Source organism: Emydura macquarii, unplaced genomic scaffold (genome assembly GCF_026122565.2).
Source record: "Emydura macquarii macquarii isolate MOO-44397 ecotype Brisbane River unplaced genomic scaffold, CSIRO-AGI_Emac_v2 contig_1146, whole genome shotgun sequence".
Taxonomy (NCBI): domain Eukaryota; kingdom Metazoa; phylum Chordata; order Testudines; family Chelidae; genus Emydura; species Emydura macquarii.
The window spans coordinates 6,178,258-6,198,489 of record NW_027131283.1 but is presented as its reverse complement, the minus strand read 5'-3'; the positions used below and the strand labels follow the sequence as shown (position 1 = coordinate 6,198,489).

Below are 20,232 nucleotides of genomic sequence, written 5' to 3'. Positions count from 1 at the left end.
TAGTGTGGATATTGAAAATGTCGTTTAATGAAGTTAACATCATGGCATAATCAAAGGCAGTTCACTATACAAAATGGATCAGAAGGCAAAGAAAGAAAAAAGTCACACTCTGCTAATTGTATTATACATTTTTCATCTCCTACTGCATGAGAAGTTATTGGCTATTAAGGAAGAAAAAGGGGGGGGGGGGAACAAAAATCCCACAATAGATCAACTTACAGGTAGTAAAGTTTCCCTGCTGCAGGAAGCACCCGTTTCCTATAATCTATTCCAGAATCAAGTCGGACTGTGCTGCAGTATTTCTACAGAAACAAAAGACAGCATGATTACTTTCCTCAAACTGATGTTATAGTCATACTTAGTGTTATTTAAATTAGAGAGAAGGCATTCACACTGGTGGTCTAGTGGCAGCCCATAGGCTGAGGTGCTCAAACCTAAGATTGTGAACCAGAGCTAATGAGCTAGAAATGTTTCAGAGATTCATTAGAAAGATAAAAGAGCTTGTTCAAAAGTCCATAGATCAGAAAATTTTTATAAAATGGGACAAAACAAACAAACAAGTAAAAACCAATGTAATCTTGTTCTCTCCAGGCACCATAGAAGTGTTCCTGGAACATAACAAAAACACACACAAACAGCACACAATTGTTCTGGCATTATGGAACGCCGGCCTATAAAAAGAAAACTAAAATAAAACCATACAAACAGAACAGAGTCAATTAATAAAGAAGTCCCCTACAACTACTTCTAATTTGTCAGCTAAGCAATCTTTTTATCTTTTCATGCAACCAATGTTATAAAAATTCTTTAGCTTGACTGAAGCAGAAATACAGTTTTTAAAATTATCAACTAATCTGTTTTGTTGGAAACAGGACTGAAACACAGAATACAAAGAATGAAATTCTGTCTATAGACTAATTTTTTTCTTCATGCCCAACTGACGTAACTCATAATAAAGAACATATTAATTTATTTAAAATAAAAATATATAACCTTTTCTTTTCCATACTTGAACCATAATGTATTCATGATCGCTCACTGAATCTATTGTCAATAACTATTCTAGGAGAAAGCACAGAACCAACAATACCAGGTGGCATACTCTTTGGGTGAAATCCTGGCCTCACAGAAGTCAATAGCAAAACCCCATTAACTTTAGTGAAGCCAGGATTTCACCTTTTGGTAGGGACCATGTCTTTGGGGCTAAGGAAATTGATTTTCCAGGGTTTTTTTGTCAAATGCCTAAAACACACTGCTAGATACCATACAACAAGCAACCACAACAGGAGCCTCAAGAGAAGAAAGATCTTTAAGGGAAAGGTTGGAATAGATAAACCTGAATCAACAAGATAACTGAAGCAATAAAGCAGAATTTTTTTCTGACAGCTCAATATTATTATGATTAACCTGGATTCCACGAATCTATACAGTACCAAACTCCATGAAATTGTTATGGATCTCAACCATCCTCCGTATTAATAATTATCATTAACACTCTTGTTAAAGGATGTCATACTTTATTTTTGAGAATCTTTTCATCAATGTTTTTTTAAAGATTGTTCAACTAAGTCTGACCATTGATCAAAATTACTTTATTTTAAGCAGATTCACAATTCACAATACAATTCACAAAATATCAAATCTAGTTTATAATTATTAGATTTCAAAAAGAATATGTTAAGGAAACCTTACATCTGCTTTCACCATTAATCTAGAAACATTGCCCCTTTCTGATGTGTGTGCTGCTTCCTTGGAATTACGGTTTAAAAAAAAGTTCACAGAAGGGGGCAGTGATGATAGAGAGTCTTCCCATTACATAATTTTCCTTGGTCATTGCTGAAGATTTTGTAGACATAAAAGTGTCAGTTGTATCTTTCAATCTTTTCAAAGGCATAGGAGTAAAGGAGAAGGTGAAAAGTCCACCTTAAAAACACAAAATCGCAGGACAGATAATTATTAAAAATGCCTGGGAAGGAAAACAAAAAACCAACCCCCCGCCCAAAAAACCCCCCCAAAACAGCAACAATAAATCCCTACCACAACAATCACTCTGGTGGGCTAACCCTAACATAGATTCAATGGCCACAGAAATTTTAAAAAAAGAGTAACATCATAATTGGAAAAGATATGCGCCAGAGATAGGCAGCAGCATGAACAAGCAAGTGAAAGATATTTGAACTTCCCCTCAGCAACATCTGTATCACCTAGTAGTCAAGCAAAGTAACAGCCTCAGAATTTAACAGCAAGGCTGGTGTACTTTGCTTTTCTTGGATAGGAAGCTGTAGTCAGCATTTCACCCATTTGTGCTTTCTATTTCAACAGAAATGCATCAGTCAAAGTGTAATTTTCTTGTGTCAGCCAGAGAAACAAATTCTGGCAAGAGTTATCAGTGCTCTGAGGTCATCTAGATCAGGTTTGGGTCTCTGACAATGCTTTGCACTGGATTCTTTTCTCTGGAAATAGTGTGGGTTTCTTGGAATTTTGTAGGGGATTATGGGAGTTTGACCTCATTTCCCACAATCACTTAGGGCTTTTAGGAGGCTTTTCAAAATCTGCCACTGCTTCAGGGAGATGTGGGATAGGTGCCCAGAAGGTAGCGCAACTGAATGGTATAAAATAGTCGCAATATGGTTAAGAGGAAAAGTGCACCTAAAACACCACAGCTAGTTTGGTTACACTATACTGTAAGTACTTACAATGGTGTTATCTCACTAGTCCAACTACCAATGGCTCAGTTCGCTAGGGAAGATGTTCTGCATACTTTCACATTGCTGGTGAGGAATGGGGTCCGATTATGCAGAATACTATTATGAGCAGGATAAAACGTTGTTCTAGGTTGCATTAAAACCTCCTTCAGACTGATGTGTGAATGAGTTCCCCATTGAAAACTGGTAAGGGCCCACATCTAAAACAAAGCCTAAGAGTCCGTTCAGAAACTAGCACTAGGTTCAACTGGGTATTGTGAGCAGATGTGTGGGGATGAAGGGTAGACAGAGGTGGAGAGAGAACGCCCAGAAAACTAAAAGACTACCTGAAGGAGCAGCTGAAAGCACAATGGCTGACTTTGGAAAAGGTTTTTGTGTCAGGGATGCAGACTGAAAAAACTGCTCTTGGTGTTCTGAGCAAAAGCAGCTGTCTCCTGCTATTTGATTCCTTCTGCATTCAGAGACACAGGACTTTGTACATTGATTCCTCATAAATAAAAATAACTGCATTAAAGAAATACCCCACCATCACTAATTTCTACTCCCAGCTGGAACACCTACAGGGTCCCAAAATGTGAACAGCTGCACGATCAAAAAGGGGCAACACTACTGAGGCTGGCAGAAGTATGTTAGCATGTGTAGCTACTATAATTCATAGCTTGTGGAGTTTAACCTTATGAGGAAGGTATGAGCATATTTTAAACATCCTTATGATTTAATCTGCATAGTGAAGGAGTTTATGGAGTTGAGAATTGTGAATATAAATATCATCAATAACAGCTACAAAGTACCTTTGTTGTACTCTATTTGTGGTGGGTTCCCTGTTTTGCTGTATGTCTGCCTTGCCTCCTTTTGTTCATTGTTTATAAATCTTTTGTGGAAGTGCTAGAGTTGGAGAAGTGAAATGGTATATTGATAAAGGATCACACAAAATCTATTCTGAAAAGCATCTGAATTAGAAATACAAACGTCCAGACTAGCGGCAATATGGAACCAGGGTAACTTTAACCAGAAGGGTGATAGAATATGTACATTTCAGGGACATGAAATATACATCTTGTGGGATTCCATTTTCTTTGCTCTGCTCATGTGCAGGGGTGGAATGCCACAGAACAGATGCAGAGGAATTGGAGAGCAGGAACAGTCCGATACAGAGCACTGCTCTTTGTCATTGTATTGTACTGAGCAAGTGGTACAAGCACAGGAACAGGTACCAGAACAGACACAATGTTGTCCTCTTTAGAATTGGTATTTATAAAATATTTCTCTTTGGAATGGCTCGTGCTCACACCTTGTTTCCCTGTCATGGCAGATATAGTTCATCATTGTCCTGCTTCAATATGCTCTGCCTTTCAAACACAGTCCGGTTTTTTCATTTTCAAACCAGAGTAACTAGAATATTCAATCATAGTTGTGTTTCATATTCCTCTCATATCCCTGGCACAGGCATGCTTATTATTGTCCCAGAACTCATTGAATCAGACTTTAAAGCCAGTCTCTTACTGCCATTGCTTGCCAGAGTGATGCTATACTCAGCAAGGTGCTGCACCAGCTAGCCATAGCCCATAGTTCAACCAGAGTTCAACTGCAACAAAATCTCCTTATCTTTCTCTATGGTCACCAGTGTCTGCATGTCTGAGGAAGCACGAAGAGGCCCTAACGCCCATTTTGCTAGGCACGGTATACAAATAACAAAAAGATGGCCCCTGCATCAAAGGCTTTACAGTCTAGCTGGCAACATGCTCATAGGAAAATTTCCTCTGAAACGTATTTGCTACTAACTAGATTGTAAGCACTTTAGGGCAGAAACCATTTTTTCCTTCGGTTTGTGTATAGTTAGTACCTAGCAAAATGGCGCCCTGATCTAGGAGTGGGGCATCTAGGTGGTATCACAAAACAATACAAATAATAAATGATAATAATAAAGGAGTAAATCATTGGATAAAAACATGGAAGAAACTGATGATGGCAAAGTAGCACATAGATGAGCTCTGGTGTGTGCCGTATTTTTACACAAACTTGTCCCTTGTGCAGAATACAGATGAGACAGAACATTTAAGCCAGTGGTTCCCAACCTGTGGCCCGGGGCCCAAAAGTGGCCCACGGTATCTTTCAAAGTGGCCTGCGGCTTCCCTCCTGCTTGCTGGCTGCGGAAGACAGCTGCTGCCTAAGGACCCAGGTGGAGTGCGTTGCCGCAGGGCTACAACACCGGTGCAAGCTCCTTGCTGCACCCAAGGGGATGGGAGATCAGCGCTCCCGCCCCCTGGCTGTTGCAGGGAGCACAGCAAAGTGCTCCTCCTGAGTCCACAGGCGCTGGGGTCCCTGCAGGAGCCAGAGGAAGGGGAGCATGAGTTTCCTGTCTTCCTGACTGCAGAAGGGAGCCACTTCCTAGGGACCCAGGTGGAGCGCACGGAGTTACAGGACACATGCAGTTTCCCTGCTGCAGCCAGGGGGAGTGGAGATCAGCGAGGAGGCTGCCTCCTCACTGAACTCCTTCCATCTGGCTGCAGTGGGGTGGGGGCTGTTGGCGGAGTAGCCAGAACCTACCCTGCTTGAGGAGGGGCAGGACTCTCAAAATCAGTGCCTTCCAATTTGGTCTGCACTTAGCAGACCATCCATCGGGACTTTGTTGCCAGGCCATGTGCTTCAGTGTGTAGTGACAATCACTCATCTACACTAATGCTTTGGCTGTGAGTGTGTGACATACTGAGTAATTTGTAGGTGTAAAATAGTGAATGTAAAAATGAGCACAGTAGCATCAAAATGTTTACTTTAAATATGTAGTGAAATATGTAATGGTGTATACATCAATACATTTTATGAGTTGATAGATTGGTGACCCTTCAGGTTTGTAAAAATTATATTTGTGGCCCTCAAGCCAAAAGGCAACCACTGATTTAAGCAGTGACTGATGCACTGTGTGTTGGTTGCAGGAAGACTGTTCACACCATTCGGTTATTATACCAGTACTTCCCATCCACAGTAGCACTGTACTGGTGGAGAGGACATAGTGGGGGATCACAAGATGGTTAGCTTACTACAAAGCAAGACAAATTCACATGGTGGTGAGAATGCCATGCACTGTTGAGAGGTAGGGAAATGGAAGGAAATAATTCGCTTTTTGTTTTTGTTTTCAGATGTGCAAAGGAGACTAAAAAAATTTTCATTCCACGTTTCTCTAGTGTAGACCTGGCCACTGTTGGAGGAGTTTAACAAACCCCAAGTTTTGTTTCCATATTTGTAAACTAGGAATAACATTTACTTACCTACCTCACGGAGTGTTATGAGGAGCAAAGAGCACTGTTGGGGGAAATGGTGTAAATGTTAAATAATGTAACTTGTATGTATTACAAAAAGAATGAAAATATGCACTAGAAATATTGTATAAATTCAGAATTGAGGGCTTTTAAACAAAATGAAGCTTTACATATATAAAAATTATGGAAGGGCTATAAGTATGTGGTTATATGAAAATGAGAAGATATGCACTGATCACAAGTTCAAACAGTGAACATTATAGAATGTATATAAGTGTAGAGAGTGTATATAAGTAGAAAAATTTCCTTTTCTCCCCCTTACAGATGCCAGTAAAACTTTATTTATGAATTTGGGGATTGGAAGAAATTATATGAAAATTTTACAAACTCTGAATGTTCTTAAATACATTGTCACAGACTTCCCAGCCTTTTATCCTTAGTCTTTTATTAGCATTAAAAAAGTCTAATAGGAACTATAGGTTTTAATTTCTCCCTCTTTGGATAACTAACTTCTCCATCTTAGGACTGATTAAACCCTACAAATGTGATTGCATTCTCACACTCACTAATCACCACAAAGGAATCCTAATCAGCAGCAAAAGAACTTTAACTGGAGTCCTCAGATTGTTGGTCCTTAATTGTTAAAGCCACAACCCTAACTATTGGTTTACATTTTTAAAATGGAGCTTTAAACTTTCAGATTTCATCTGCTTGTGCTAGACTTCTCCTGCCTTTGTCCCTAAATAAATACCTAGGGCCAAACCTAGAGTTAGCCTACTCAGTCCTTGTGCTACTACTACCTATGGTTTCCATCAATTTCTCTGCACAATGAAGATATTTCAGAATTGTGACTTCTTACTCCCATTCAATTCAAATGCATAAAATTAATCAGCCATACAATTTATTTTGAACTGGTTTATGTATTTATGTATACAAAGGACAAATACAATTACAGTCTGAAAATGCAATTAGTACGTTAAAAATAGAGTTATCATGTACTCATTACCATATAAGTGGGAGAAAAGCTTCTGACTCTGGAAGGAAAAATGTGAAGCCTCAAAGCTCAAGTGGGGATAGACAGCACTAAAGAAGAGGCCGTGAAACTTAGACTTGCCGATGGGATGGATTTAGTTACACTTTGAATAGCTCTAATGCTACTGTTAAAAGTTACTAAAGGCACAATAGCTGTATATGGCATCATAGACACGTAGGACTGGAAGGGAGCTTGATAAGTCATTGAGTCCAGTCCCCTGCCCGGAGAGGGATCTAGCTATTGTCTAGACCTTGCCTGACAGGTGTTTGACTAACCTGTTCTATGATGGAGATTCCTCTGCAGGTAATTTGTTCTAGTTAATTTGTTCCAGTGCTTAAGTATCCTTACCGTTAGGAATTTTTTCCTAATGTCTAACCTAAATCTCCCTTGCTGCAATTTAAGACCATTACTACTTGTACTGTCCTCAATGGTTAAGGAGAACAAGTTGTCACCCTCCTCTTTGTAAAATTTTATGTAATTGAAGACTATTATAATGTCTTGCTCAGTCTTCTCTTCTCCATACAAAAGAATCCCCCCTCCCCAATCTTTCCTAGTAGGTCATGTTTTCTAGACTTTAAATCATTTTTGTTGCTCTCCCCTGGACTTTCTCCAATTTGTCCACATCTTTTCTGAAGTGTTGTGCCCAGAACTGGACACAATACTCCTATTAAGGCCTTATCAGTGCTGAGTGGAAGAATTGTTTCTCATGTCTTGCTTACAACATGCCTGCGAATACATCCCACAATGATGTTAGCTTTTTTTGCAACAGTATTACATTATTGACTCATATTTAGTTTGTGATCCACTATAACCCCAAGTTCCTTTTCTGCAGTACTCCTTCCTAGGCAGTCATTTCCCATTTTGTATTTGTGCAATTGATTGTTCCTCCCTAAGTGGAGTACTTTGCATTTGTCTTTATTGAATTTCATCCTATTTATTTCACACAATTTCTCCAGTTTGTCAAGATAATTTTGAATTCTAATTCTGTCCTCCAAAGCCCTTGCAACCCCTCCGAGCTTCATATTGTCTGCAAACTTTATGAATGTCCTCTCGATGATTTTATCCAAATCATTTATGAACACACTAAATAGAACCGGACCCAGGACAGATTCCTGAGGAACCCCATTTGATATGCCCTCTCAGCTTGACTGTGAACTATTAATAACTACTCTCTGAGTACACTTTTCCAACCAGTTCTGCAGCCTCCTTATAATAGGTTTGTCTAGGCTATATTTCCCCAGTTTGATTCTGAGCAGCTCATGTGAGACACTATCAAAAACCCTACTAAGTGTTGGTCTACACTACAGAGTTTTGTTGACCAAAGTCACTTTTTGTCGACAAAACAGTGGAGGTGTACACATTGAAATGCTCCTCCCACAGATGTAACTCCCCTGCTATGCAGATATAATAAAACTGCAACAAGAGGTGTAGGGCTTATGTTGGCATAGATAGAGTGAAGTGGTGTCAGTGTAGACACTGCTTTCCTTACATCAAGTGTTGGCTGTCCGTCTTGTCAATTGATAAAAAAACTAGATAGCTCAAGCCCAGCTGTCCCCCTCTCCCCTGGAGAGGTGAGTGGCTGGACCCCGCTCCCAGCCCTTGGCGGATGGACCCTGTGAAGTCCCTTCCCCAGGCTCGCAGAGGGGAACAGGGAGGAGAGAAGCCCAAGTGTCATGGCTGAGCTGTGAAATTTACAAGGCTGTCCCAGTTCCCGGCATGGGTGGGGGGGATAGTGAGAAGCTGGGGCAGCTGGACCCTGCTCCCCTGGAGGAAGAAGCCCCAGGCGGCTTCCCCTGACTCATGGCAGGGAATGAGGATGGGGTGGGAGGGAGCCTGCAGGGAGCTGCCAGCAGAGTGGGGAGATTGGGCTTTCAGCTCCCCACACTGCCCCCTCTTAGGTCGGTGGAAGCGCTCCTGGTGAGGATGCACATCACTGACCCATGGAGGGCAGTGTGGACATCAGCCACAGCGGTGATTAATGCAGTGGCTGTAAGTCAGCCTAACATAGGTCGATTTTATCTTTTAAGTGTAGACAAGGCCTTAAATCGAGATATATCACATCTACTTCTTCCTCCCAGGGTTGTTACGCTGTCAAACAACGATATTAGGTTGGCTTGACATGATTAGTTCTTGACAAATCTATGTTGATGTTACTTATCACATTATTTTCTTCTAAGTGCTTACAAATTGATTGATAACTTGCTTCATTATCTTTCCGGGTACCCAAGTTAAGCTAACTGATCTATAATTCTCCATGTTGTCCTTATTCCCCCTTTTATAAATAGTACTATATTTGCCCTTTTCCAGTCCTCTGGGATTTCTCCTATCCTCCATGACTACACAGTTATAATCACTAATGGCTCAGAGATCTCTTCATCCAGTTCCTTAAATATTCTAGGATGTATTTCATCAGGCCCTGCCAACTTGAAGACATATAACTTGTCTAAATGACTCTTAACTTGTTCTTTTAGCCTCAGATTCCACCCCATGAATTATAATTGATGTTCACTATATTAATCCTTCAATCACTGCTAATCTTTTTGGTGAAATCAAACAAAAAAAAGCATGTAACACTTTGGCCATAGCTGCATTTTCTGTTATTGTCTTTCCCTCCTCACTGAGTAATGACCTACCCTATCCTTGGTCTTCCTCTTGCTTTTAATGTATTTGTAAAATGTTTTATTGTTAAATAAACCTTGCAGAATAAATCTTCCTTCCTCTAAACACTTGTATTATTTATTTGCTACTGCATTTTTATTTGGTACAAGACAGTTTTTAAATATTGTAATGATACCAATATATAACAAAACAGCCTGGTAAGTAGAGGGGAAAAGGTTTTTAAGAAGCCGAAATGAAAGTAAAAAAAGTTAATTTATTAACCTAACAGTCTCTCAAGTTCAATTCCCATAAGTCACAGTAACATATATGAAACCAAACCAGATACATTATCAGTAGTAAATATTTATATTATGCTAGTGCCCAAAGACCTTCTTTGAGATTGTGGTTCAGTGATGCTGGGCACTATATAAAGAGAAGAGAAAATCGTGTCCTGGATGACTTATACGCTAAAGATACAAACTGATGAAGAGTAGAGGATGGGTACAGAACATACAAAGAAATGAGTTTGAAGAACTGGCCCAGCATGTCTAATTACATGTATCACTATCGCTGTTTTTATTTATTTGGGGGTGCAAGTAGGGAGTAAAGCAGCAGGGAAAAGAAAGAAGGTCAGAGGGCAATCATCTGGCCATCGTCAGCAGGTACGGTTTTGCAGGCACCATGAAAGAGGATAGTCTTAAGATTGGATTTGAAGGAGTCCATGTAAAAAGATCATAATGAAAAGAAAGCATGGAAGTGTTTGAACAGCTGATTAATGGGTAGGAAAGCCAGGAGTCAAAATCATGGTAAGTTACTAGATCAGTTGGGATGATGTGATCAGAATGACATGCCAGAAAATTTTAACAGACACATTTGACTTGAGGGGAAGGTGGTTGACTTAGTCAAGGTCACGAAAGGAGGAGGTGGTAGCACCTGATGGGGACTTACGAGCACAAGACTTTTGACTGAGCAGATGGACAGGAAAGGCCAGATTAATCAGGATCTGCAGGCAAATGAATGACAGACACAGGGATGGATTTAAGCGGCAGGCTGCAACTTTATTAAATTAACAGTGGGGAGGGGCACTACACGTCCACCCCTATTCTCACATACTAGACATTAAACATGTAACCAGTAACTGATTGGCCTAGCCCTAAGACTCAGCTCACTTCTCAATCCTCTCACGCTCCCCCCCGTATGGGGGCATTTACCAAGGAGGGACCTCAGTCCATGAATGCTTTAGGTCTTCCCTTCTCCAGTAGGTCCACCAGTGAAATCCTTGGTCTCATTTGCCTTTGGGAGTTGGTCTTTTTAGCTTTTATCCACACTGGACACCAACCACAAGTTGCAACAAGCTAAACAGTCTTACCATTCCTAATTTTCAAGTTTTATTCCATTCAACCCAACTGTGCCTCCACAACACTGTGAGGTAGATAAAAACTCCACCAGACCTCAGCCAGGCTGACCCATGGGAAAAACTACTTCCTGATCCTAAAATGGGCCAGCCAAACCCTGAAAATCACAGCTCCTACACACTACAACTAAGAGGAGGAGAGGGGCAGCTAAATGGGGTTAGAGGCTCTCCAAAAGCCCAGGCAGAGTTAAAAAACAATGGAGAGGTGGGTGGAGAGGATAAGGGCCAATCAAGCCCACTTGGTCCCCAGAGCCTGGCCAATGGGAAGCACAGGACCTGAGAAGGAGAGGCTAGCTCCTGCCTTCCCACTCCCCTTCAGGCACTGTCCTCAGTCCTATTGGTCTGATCAACCACCCCTCTGTTGATGGGGAGGGGAGGGCATCCTAGAGATGTGGAGTAGAAAGAAGTTGCAAGATTTGGTCCCAGTGAAGACCATGCAGAAAACTGTAGTCAAACTGGGGACTTATCCCTGCTTTATCTACACATTGAAGGGATCCAGGTTAAATGTTATGCAAATATTAAGTACGTTCTATTGAACAAGTCAAAATCTAGAAGCATTTAAAAGTTATTCTTTTTTTGAAAATTTTCTCTAGATTTTAAAATTTATTCAGATCCCTCTATTTTAGAGCTGTTGAAACATAAACCCCTCTGCTTTCCATATTTATACCTCTTACTGTCTCCAATATCAAGTAAGATGAACTGCAAGAGACTTCCTACACAGTAAAGGAATTATTTAAATGCTGGTTTTATATCAGATATCCTATTACCACAATGCCCAAAATATATATGTGCACCAGATTTCAGACCAACTCTCCTCTTACTGTAATATAAAGTCTACGCATGTGCATCAGGTTTCGGGTTCACTCTTCCTTTACTATAACATCCGGTCTATGCCCACAGACCTGGTTTTACATCAGCTCTCTCCTTATCGTACTGCCAAGACTATACAATTGTAACCAGCTGCACATCAGCTTTTTCCTAAATGCATGGACTGGTTTCACAAACTCTCTCATTACTGGGCTACACGCACAACTGGTTTCAGATTTGGTCTCTTTTACCAGTATAGTGGCACCATACACATACTGACAGTTTTACATCAGCCATTCACACTGAAACATTGCATAAGAAAGTGTTAAAATTTCCTTAAAAATGTATTATGCACATTTCAAACAAAATTAATAAAATCAAATTTTTTTTCAAAACTGAGAGAAAGTCAAACAAATAATGGCATTAATGTGGTGTTAAGGTTCCTTGACTCCATTAATAAAAAGCACAAACATTAAAAATAAGGGATTCCTGAGTTTAGGTTCTCTTTTAAAATTTAAGAGTAACGTCATTAAATATTCACAATTTAAAAAACAAAGCATATCAAGTTTTAACTCTGACCATGCTCATGAAAATGTTGTATGTTGTACTTATTATCAAAACATGTTCATATGAGTAAGTTATTGTATAGCATACATGTGCCACTAGGGTAGAAAATGAGTTTTAAAATATAACTATAAAAATACATATGCAAGACAGAAATTATTAAATTGATAAATTGTTTATGAGGAACATAATCTATTGTTTAGCAGACAGGCCGTTACATGTTAAAACAACAATATTAGAATATGTTTTCAACTACAGATTTCAGATATCTAGTCACTGTGACGTTTTAAATGAACTAAAGAATGATTAATGAAAACCTCAGCTACACATTTAAGCAAAAAACAAACAAACAAAAAAAACAAACAAACCACCAACCCAACATGAATGGATATGCTGCATTATATGTTCTGTATGAAAACTTTTGAAAGCTACAGTGTTTCTTAAATTACATAGCATCGAGTTGTTTAAATATTGAAATGCATCAGATATTAATATCTACACTAGCACTTATTCCAGCAATTTTTTGTCACTCAGGGGTGTAAACCCCCCCCCCCCCCGCCCCCGAGCAACATAAATGTTGCTGGCATAACACTTGTGTGGACAGCGCTATGTCAGCGGGAGACACTCTCTGGCCATTGTAACTACCACCACTTATTTAGGTGATTTTATGATGTTGGCGGGAGAGTCCCTCCCGTCGACATAACGTGACTACACGAGTGCTCTTACAGCGGCACAGCTGTAAGTTTTAAGTGTAGACTAGCCCTTAGATCAATCCTATCTCCAATTACTACAGTAATCCAATCAACATCCTCTCTCAAAGCCGTTTGATAACAACTTTTAAGAGCAAAAAACGCATACATGTAGGAATGGACTCTTTATTCAGGATCTTGTGGTGCACAATCTGTTCTACATAATTCTTGTTAGAATCATAGAACCATGGCGTTTGAAGGGACCACAAGGGTCATCTAGTCTAACCTCCTCCCAAGATGCAGAATTTGTTGTGTCTAACCATCCAAGACAGATGGCTATTTTATTTTTTAAAAACTTTTTAATTTTATTTTACAAAATAAAAACTGTGAAGTTTAAATATAGAAGAAATTACATTGCTATCTTGTATAAATTGTGGAGAATTAATTGTGTAGCTGTGTGCTGTGAAATATTTTGTGTAGAATATTTAGTGAACTATACTGTATGATTTAATATTTTATTAAATAATCCGTGTGTATAGCAATAAAAGATTTCCAGAGTTGAAAATGTCTTTTTGTTTTTATTTTTTTACCTACATGTATTGAAATGTGTGAAAGATGAAGTGATTTTTAAATTTTGAGAAGATATATACGTATGCAAACACACATGCACAACTAGTAGCTTTATGGAAAAACACACTTTGATGAACCTATGCAAAAAAATAAAACTAAGAGTGATTTTAAACAAGAAATTATAGACATAATGACACTTACCACCTTTGTAAAGCATTTTGAGATCTACTGATGAAAAGCTCTACACAGAAGGTATGTATTTTCTATTATGATTACTATTATTATGAACCAGCAAATTACATATGTTAAGGTCCCAATCCTGCAAAATGTATGCACATGCTTAACTTTAAGCTTCAATGGGACTATTTACATGTGTAAAATTACATGTGGTCAGAGTGAAACCAGAAAGTTTATTTTAATAGACACATTTGATTTGAGGGAAACGAGGTTGCCTTAGTCAAGATTAGAAAGGAGGAGGAGGTAGCATTATAACATGAAATTAGGACTCATGAGAACAAGACTTTTGACTGAGCAGACTAAGCACACGTATGTGTTTGCAGCACCAGGGCTCAAGAGTGTAACGTCACTTTTCTGAACTACTCCAATATGTCCTGTGTGAGTACCTTAGGGATGAGAAATCACAGGAAATGGAAAATTAAAAAAAAAAAAAAAAAGGATTGCTTTAAAAAAATCTGGTACTGTTCCCACTATTATGTACAATAACTAGAGTTCCATTCTAAATTTCAAGTAAACTAATATGAAGCCACAGTATTTTGTTTCATAGTAATCAATTTTTCTGTACTACTACAAGCTATTATTCCTAGGATGCAGTTGTACGGATAGAGTGCACTCTCTTTTACAGCACCATTAGAGGACAAAATTTCTACAGTCAGTTGCTTCTTTAAACTAAATTTACAGCAATCTGCTTTGACAAATACATCTGATGGCAAGGACGGATTCATACTATTGAGGTGAGTTAAGATTAAGATCTTACTCCTATTCTCAGATTCATAATGCTATATAATCAGCTATTACACTTAAATATACATGCACCAGTAATGAATTTTAAAAAGAAATATATATATATATGAACACCTATTGTTTATAACCAAGGGCTACGCTGAGCCTGAGAAGTGTAACTTCCACAGAACTTTCTGAATGAAAGAATCAACAACTTTTCCGATACATCCTCTCTAGCTAACTCCTTTACACTACATGACACTGACATCCAAACAAGCATCCAACAATAACAAGAACTGCATGACTGATTCAGACTTCCTTGGCTATTCATGACTACTGAAATTCCCTCCTTCCATCAAATTATGCAATGACAAGAATTTTCATTAGTAATCATTCTCCTCCCTCCCTCCACCAGGACAAAAAACATTCTCCCTTATGATGGAATGCATAAACACATTGTGGGTGTCTTCCACCACCATTACAGAAAAAGGTAGTTGAACTCTTCTTGGCCAAAGTCTGTTATCTTTTCTGATTTCCTTGGTGTTTTCATTAATTGACTCATGTCCAGTGTCTCATTAGAAGCAAGAGTTTTATTTTGGGTTTTAACATTCTTAACTGAGGGATATTAGGAGACGGCTAACAGACACTTCTCTTTCTGAAGTATACCACTATAATGGAAATCATTCCAAATGTTTCATAACTACAGTAAAATAAAAATCCTGTCTTAAGTAGGCATATAGTAGAGTTAATGAATAAATTTGTTTCCTAAGCCACCAAACCCACCATATATAATTAACTTTAGACTAGTTACAATGGATGGTCTTGAAATCTTTAACTAGCTAATGACACTCATCTTATTTCAGGATTTGAAGTTAAGAAATCGGGCCTTATGATTTATAAGAGCCCTCCTCCCCAAAGCTGTTGAAAGTAAGGTGGGGAAAATTGGTCATAAGTTAATGCTCTCCCTTGTCCTATTGAGAGAGAGAGAAAGAGAGAGAGAGAGAAAAAGTATGCTGGCAGTATTTACTGGTTTCTCTCTAGGCCAGCTTCTGAGGAGTGACACCAGGAGTTACACCACACGTATGGCATGCAGGACCCTGAAAAGGGAGGGTTGCTTATTTTGCTTATGCTTAAAGTTGGCCCTGCTAAATGAATATACCACAGTTGCAGCACTCCTAAAGCTCTGCTATCTAGACTCCTAAGAACCTAAATTTACTACAACAAGAGCAGGAAGGAAGAATCATCAAGTATTTTGTGACATAAAAAACTTGGTCAAAGTCTTGTTCGATATGCACTCAGTTTTTGTCTTCATGTTCAGATGTTGTTGAAACAGTAGACTTAAAAGAAATAATGTCAATGAAGCCTCCCAAGCACTATACATGACCTCTGGGGTAATTAGCAATCATTCAAAAGCAACAAGACTAAAATGTTCTATTCTTTATTACTGTCAGCTCTTATCTTGATCAGCATTTTAATAAAGATGGTTCGTTTCTAAGACAGTTTCATGAATCAGTCATAATTACATTCTGACATGCAGTGAATAGTAAAGCAAAACTAAATATCACTTCATCAACCTTTCTAACCTTTATGCAACTATTAACTGTAAATAATTTTTACACAATCCTACAACAGAAAATCTGCATATTTCTTAGCTTTGTACATATTCTACCCTAAGTGAATTTCCTGTGACCTATACCTGAAAAACACAATCAGCCATAATTATTCAGTCTTGTGAGATATTCAGGTGTTGCCTTTCACAGCTCAAATCAACTTCAAGTACAAAAGACTACTTGTTCTGTATAATGGCACAATGCTTCGAAAGGGTTAAATGAAATGCTACTTTCTTTACAGTTTTTTCCTATTATTTTTCAATAACTGTGGAATGATAAAACATTGCAGATTACTACAGTGGTATTAGAAGCATCATAGAACGCAACTTTAAAAAAACATTTAAAAATACTTTGCGGAGAATTTTCAGAAATGCTACCTTGGTCAGATTTTACAGTTTATATAAAACAAAAAAAACCCAGTGGATTTCATTGTAGTTAAGACTGATCATGGATGATAAACACAATACTTATTTATGATTTTAAAAAAATCTAAACAGAGAACAAAAATCTAGGCAGTTAAGTGTTGACAAACAGAAATTGTCATATGGGTCTTTTTACACTTGTGTTAGAAACACTTTCAGCTTTAATCTGAGTGGTTTAACAGGCGAATCACTGATATGAAGAATTAAGTCAATGGAATTACACAGACTTACATCATTTTAGGATCTGTCCCTATAATTTTAGTGATTAAAAATGAATACTTTTTTTTCTAACTACTGCAGGAGGACACACAATTCATTTTAGAATCTGGGGGTGGGGTGCGTGGTTGGGCACAAAATGTCTTACTTTTTTCAGCTGAAAGAAGGGGAAGAAGGATAAAGAATAAACTGTGTGCATTAGAAACAATGCTAAATTAAACAGCTCTATTTCACCTCAGTCTTTTGAAGGACACCCTGTATCCAAGTATACATCATAAATCTCACATGTTGCTTTAAACCTATATATATTTTGTGTGTATATATGTACACACACACACACACACACACACACACACACACACACACACACACACACACACACACACACACTCTATTGTAACTACTAAATGGTTCTTAATGGTCTTTAAATAATAAGCAGTAGTTTGCTGCAAGACAGAACCCTGGCAATATCTCATACTAGATTAGAAGTGCAATAATTTACAAACAATGGGTCAAATTAAGACCCGCTACGATTCTGGATACTTTAATGGAGTTACACCAAGGATAAAGTTGGCTTACCATGTTTTGATTTTTTTTCTTTTTTAAATTCTGATTTTATTTCCTTCCCCAGTATTAGCTTTTGCTCTTGCAAGAGCTGCTAGCAGGGAGGGAGAAAAAGGAATGTTGATTTAAGAAACTAGATTTCCCAGAATAAAAAAATGCGATTAAGATCTAAACAAAGGCTAAAGATGGCTTACGCTTAGCTCAGATGAGGTCCACTACCTCATTACCAACAACTGAAAACTTCTAATGCATTTTGTTTCAAGAGAATCCAAAAGTCCTTGCTGTAAAGCAGACTGGGGGGTGCAGAGTCCATTCACTCTTTCTGTATCACAACCATTATGTAAGAAGTATAAAACACTGCCTTTATGCTGCCAAGCCACAATGACTCTTCTTACATCAAAGCATTTTCACCACTAGGGTTTTTTCTTCTAAATTTATTCAAGCCAAGGGCAGGGAGACAACAATTCATACACACTAATTACACCTAATTATCTATTCCTTTTTTTTTTTTTCCACCAACTTCGGCCAGTGTTATTTGCTATCTGGGTTTCTCACAACCTCCCGTTGCCCTGTCCATCCAGCTCAACAGTGAAGTCTTTGAAGAAAACAGTTGTGGCTTTTTACAATTTTCACAATATAAGGTTCAACCCAAATTATTCTATGATTAGTTTTGACACATTTATGTGTTAAATATGAAGGTTTCCTAGTTAATTTGGCAAATTCCTCACATCGCTTCATGGTTAGAATCACTGGTAACCCTCTCTTGTAGGAGCTTCTCCTCAAGCTTTCTTTTCATGATCTAAATGAAATGTTTATTGGATTAAAGTTCTTCTCTGCAGACCTCCACGGTGGCCTGTGACAAAGAGCTTAAAAGCTTCATTAATTGGCTTGGGCTTTTTTGGGGAGAGGGAGGACCTTATTTCACATTACATCACAAGCAAAGAAAACTGCCACGTGTAATTAAACTAATTTATCCTGTTATATCAAGAGCCAAGTATAACATATCTATAATAAACTTTGATTTGCCCAATTTAATCAAAGAATTCATTTGCTGAAACAGATGTGAGGAAAACCATTCTGATTTAGGGAAAAAAGGAAAAGGAACACAAGACTCAGTTACAGTAGTAATTATTTTATCCTTAGGTGACAAAACCTAGGAGTCTGTATTTGAACAAACTGCCTGGGTGGGGGAGTCTTGTAATATTATATAGTTAATAGTATCTACAAGGCAATGAATAGATCAAAAGGAATTATAATACCTAAAAAGTCTTAAATTACACAAATCAATTAAACAATCCTTGCCTGTAAATGAAAATATATACATTTCACCTCTCTCTCTCTTTCACATGCACACATACACGTACTGAAAGTATTTAGAACAAAACTGTAAACCTCTAATCAGGCACACAATATCTAGATGCAATGTGTTTTACTTATTAAAATGTTCTTTGAAAACTAATCCATGTCAAACAAAAACTGTCCTTGAACAATGTTGATATTAAGCACAGTAATTCATAACTGTATTGTAGATGAAGTTATTTTAAATCCATTTAATTACTAGATATATTTCACAAAAATAAAATAAACACTTCCATAACTTGCAAAAAAAGTGCCTTCTACTTAAGAAGTGCCTTCTTCTACTTGCTTGGTTACATAATAAGAAGGGAAACAAAAGGCTTAACATCTCCAGTAATAGAGAAGTCAATTGATAAGCAAAGCCATCACAATATCAAAGGATTAATCCCAGAAATTCGGATTCAAGGTACAGTTCAGCAGAGGTCAGAATGGCTGACACTGACCTCAAAAGCAGGTTTTAACTATTCAATACACTGAAAGCTGCTGGGCTATCACAGCGTTAGAATGGAACAAACTGACAAATCAATTTCATCAGCGAAATGACTTTTTTAAAACAAATTGGCAGATCAGTCAATCAACAAATGTGTGTGTTCCTATCCCAGGTGGTTGGACAAAAGCAGAACACAGAATAAAAGAAATTTTATATCTATCAATTCCTTTATATGAAATTTAAAACCCACAAATTTCCCTAAGAGTTTTAAATTGGTCAAGTTTTAAACACCTACATTTCTCTTCTCCAAAAACAAAAATATACAATAAGCTGATAAATATTTTACAATTCCTCTGATGATGGTTTTTAAGAACAGATGTACATTTTAATGTGAAAACCCTTCAGAATAACTGCAAGCAACCTAAGTATCACTATATCACCACCACCCAATGCTGCAAAAGTGATACTGAACAGTACCGCTACTGTCAATGTGAAATCAGGTTATTGTGTTTAGCACTGAGTTATTTAAAAAAAAATTATTTTGTTTAAAATGAAATGTTGGTTTATTTTGACCCCCAAAAGGGGGGGGGGGAATTGAATCAACTGAAAGAAAATATATAGTGGCTTAATCTCTTATAAATCCCACCAATTATGGATTTCTGGTTTATATTTTGTTTTATTTCAGTTTAAAAGATATGCTCAGCCAAAGCTCAAGATACTATTTTAAAATTGCACCTGTCAATGATATACCAATACTATTAAAACACTTCAGAAACTGCTTATTTTTAGTATTAGTGGTAGCTCTATTGTGTGCAATAATAAACTTGACAGAGAAAATATATGAGCTATATGATGAATTGTATTATGCGATTGTAAAATGCTATGTCAATTACAAGAAATCTTTGGATGTTTGAGAATCACTGTTTATTGATAGTATTTTTCCACATCAAAGTATGGTTCGTAGAACACCAATGCTTTGAGGAGCCCTTCCTGCTGGTCCAAAGAATTCAGTGTTGAACCAAACAGTGGGGGATTAG

General features: G+C 37.9%; 1 protein-coding gene across 2 annotated transcripts in view; it reads right to left on the bottom strand.

Annotated features, from left to right (window-relative positions):
* AFG1L (AFG1 like ATPase) overlaps positions 1 to 20,232 on the bottom strand; it is a 123,303-nt gene that overhangs the window by 38,096 nt on the left and 64,975 nt on the right. For both annotated transcript variants that reach the window (XM_067546563.1, XM_067546564.1), the window contains one exon: positions 220 to 302. In XM_067546563.1, coding sequence (XP_067402664.1) covers positions 220 to 302 — 83 coding nt within the window. The remainder of the gene's footprint in view (positions 1 to 219; positions 303 to 20,232) is intronic.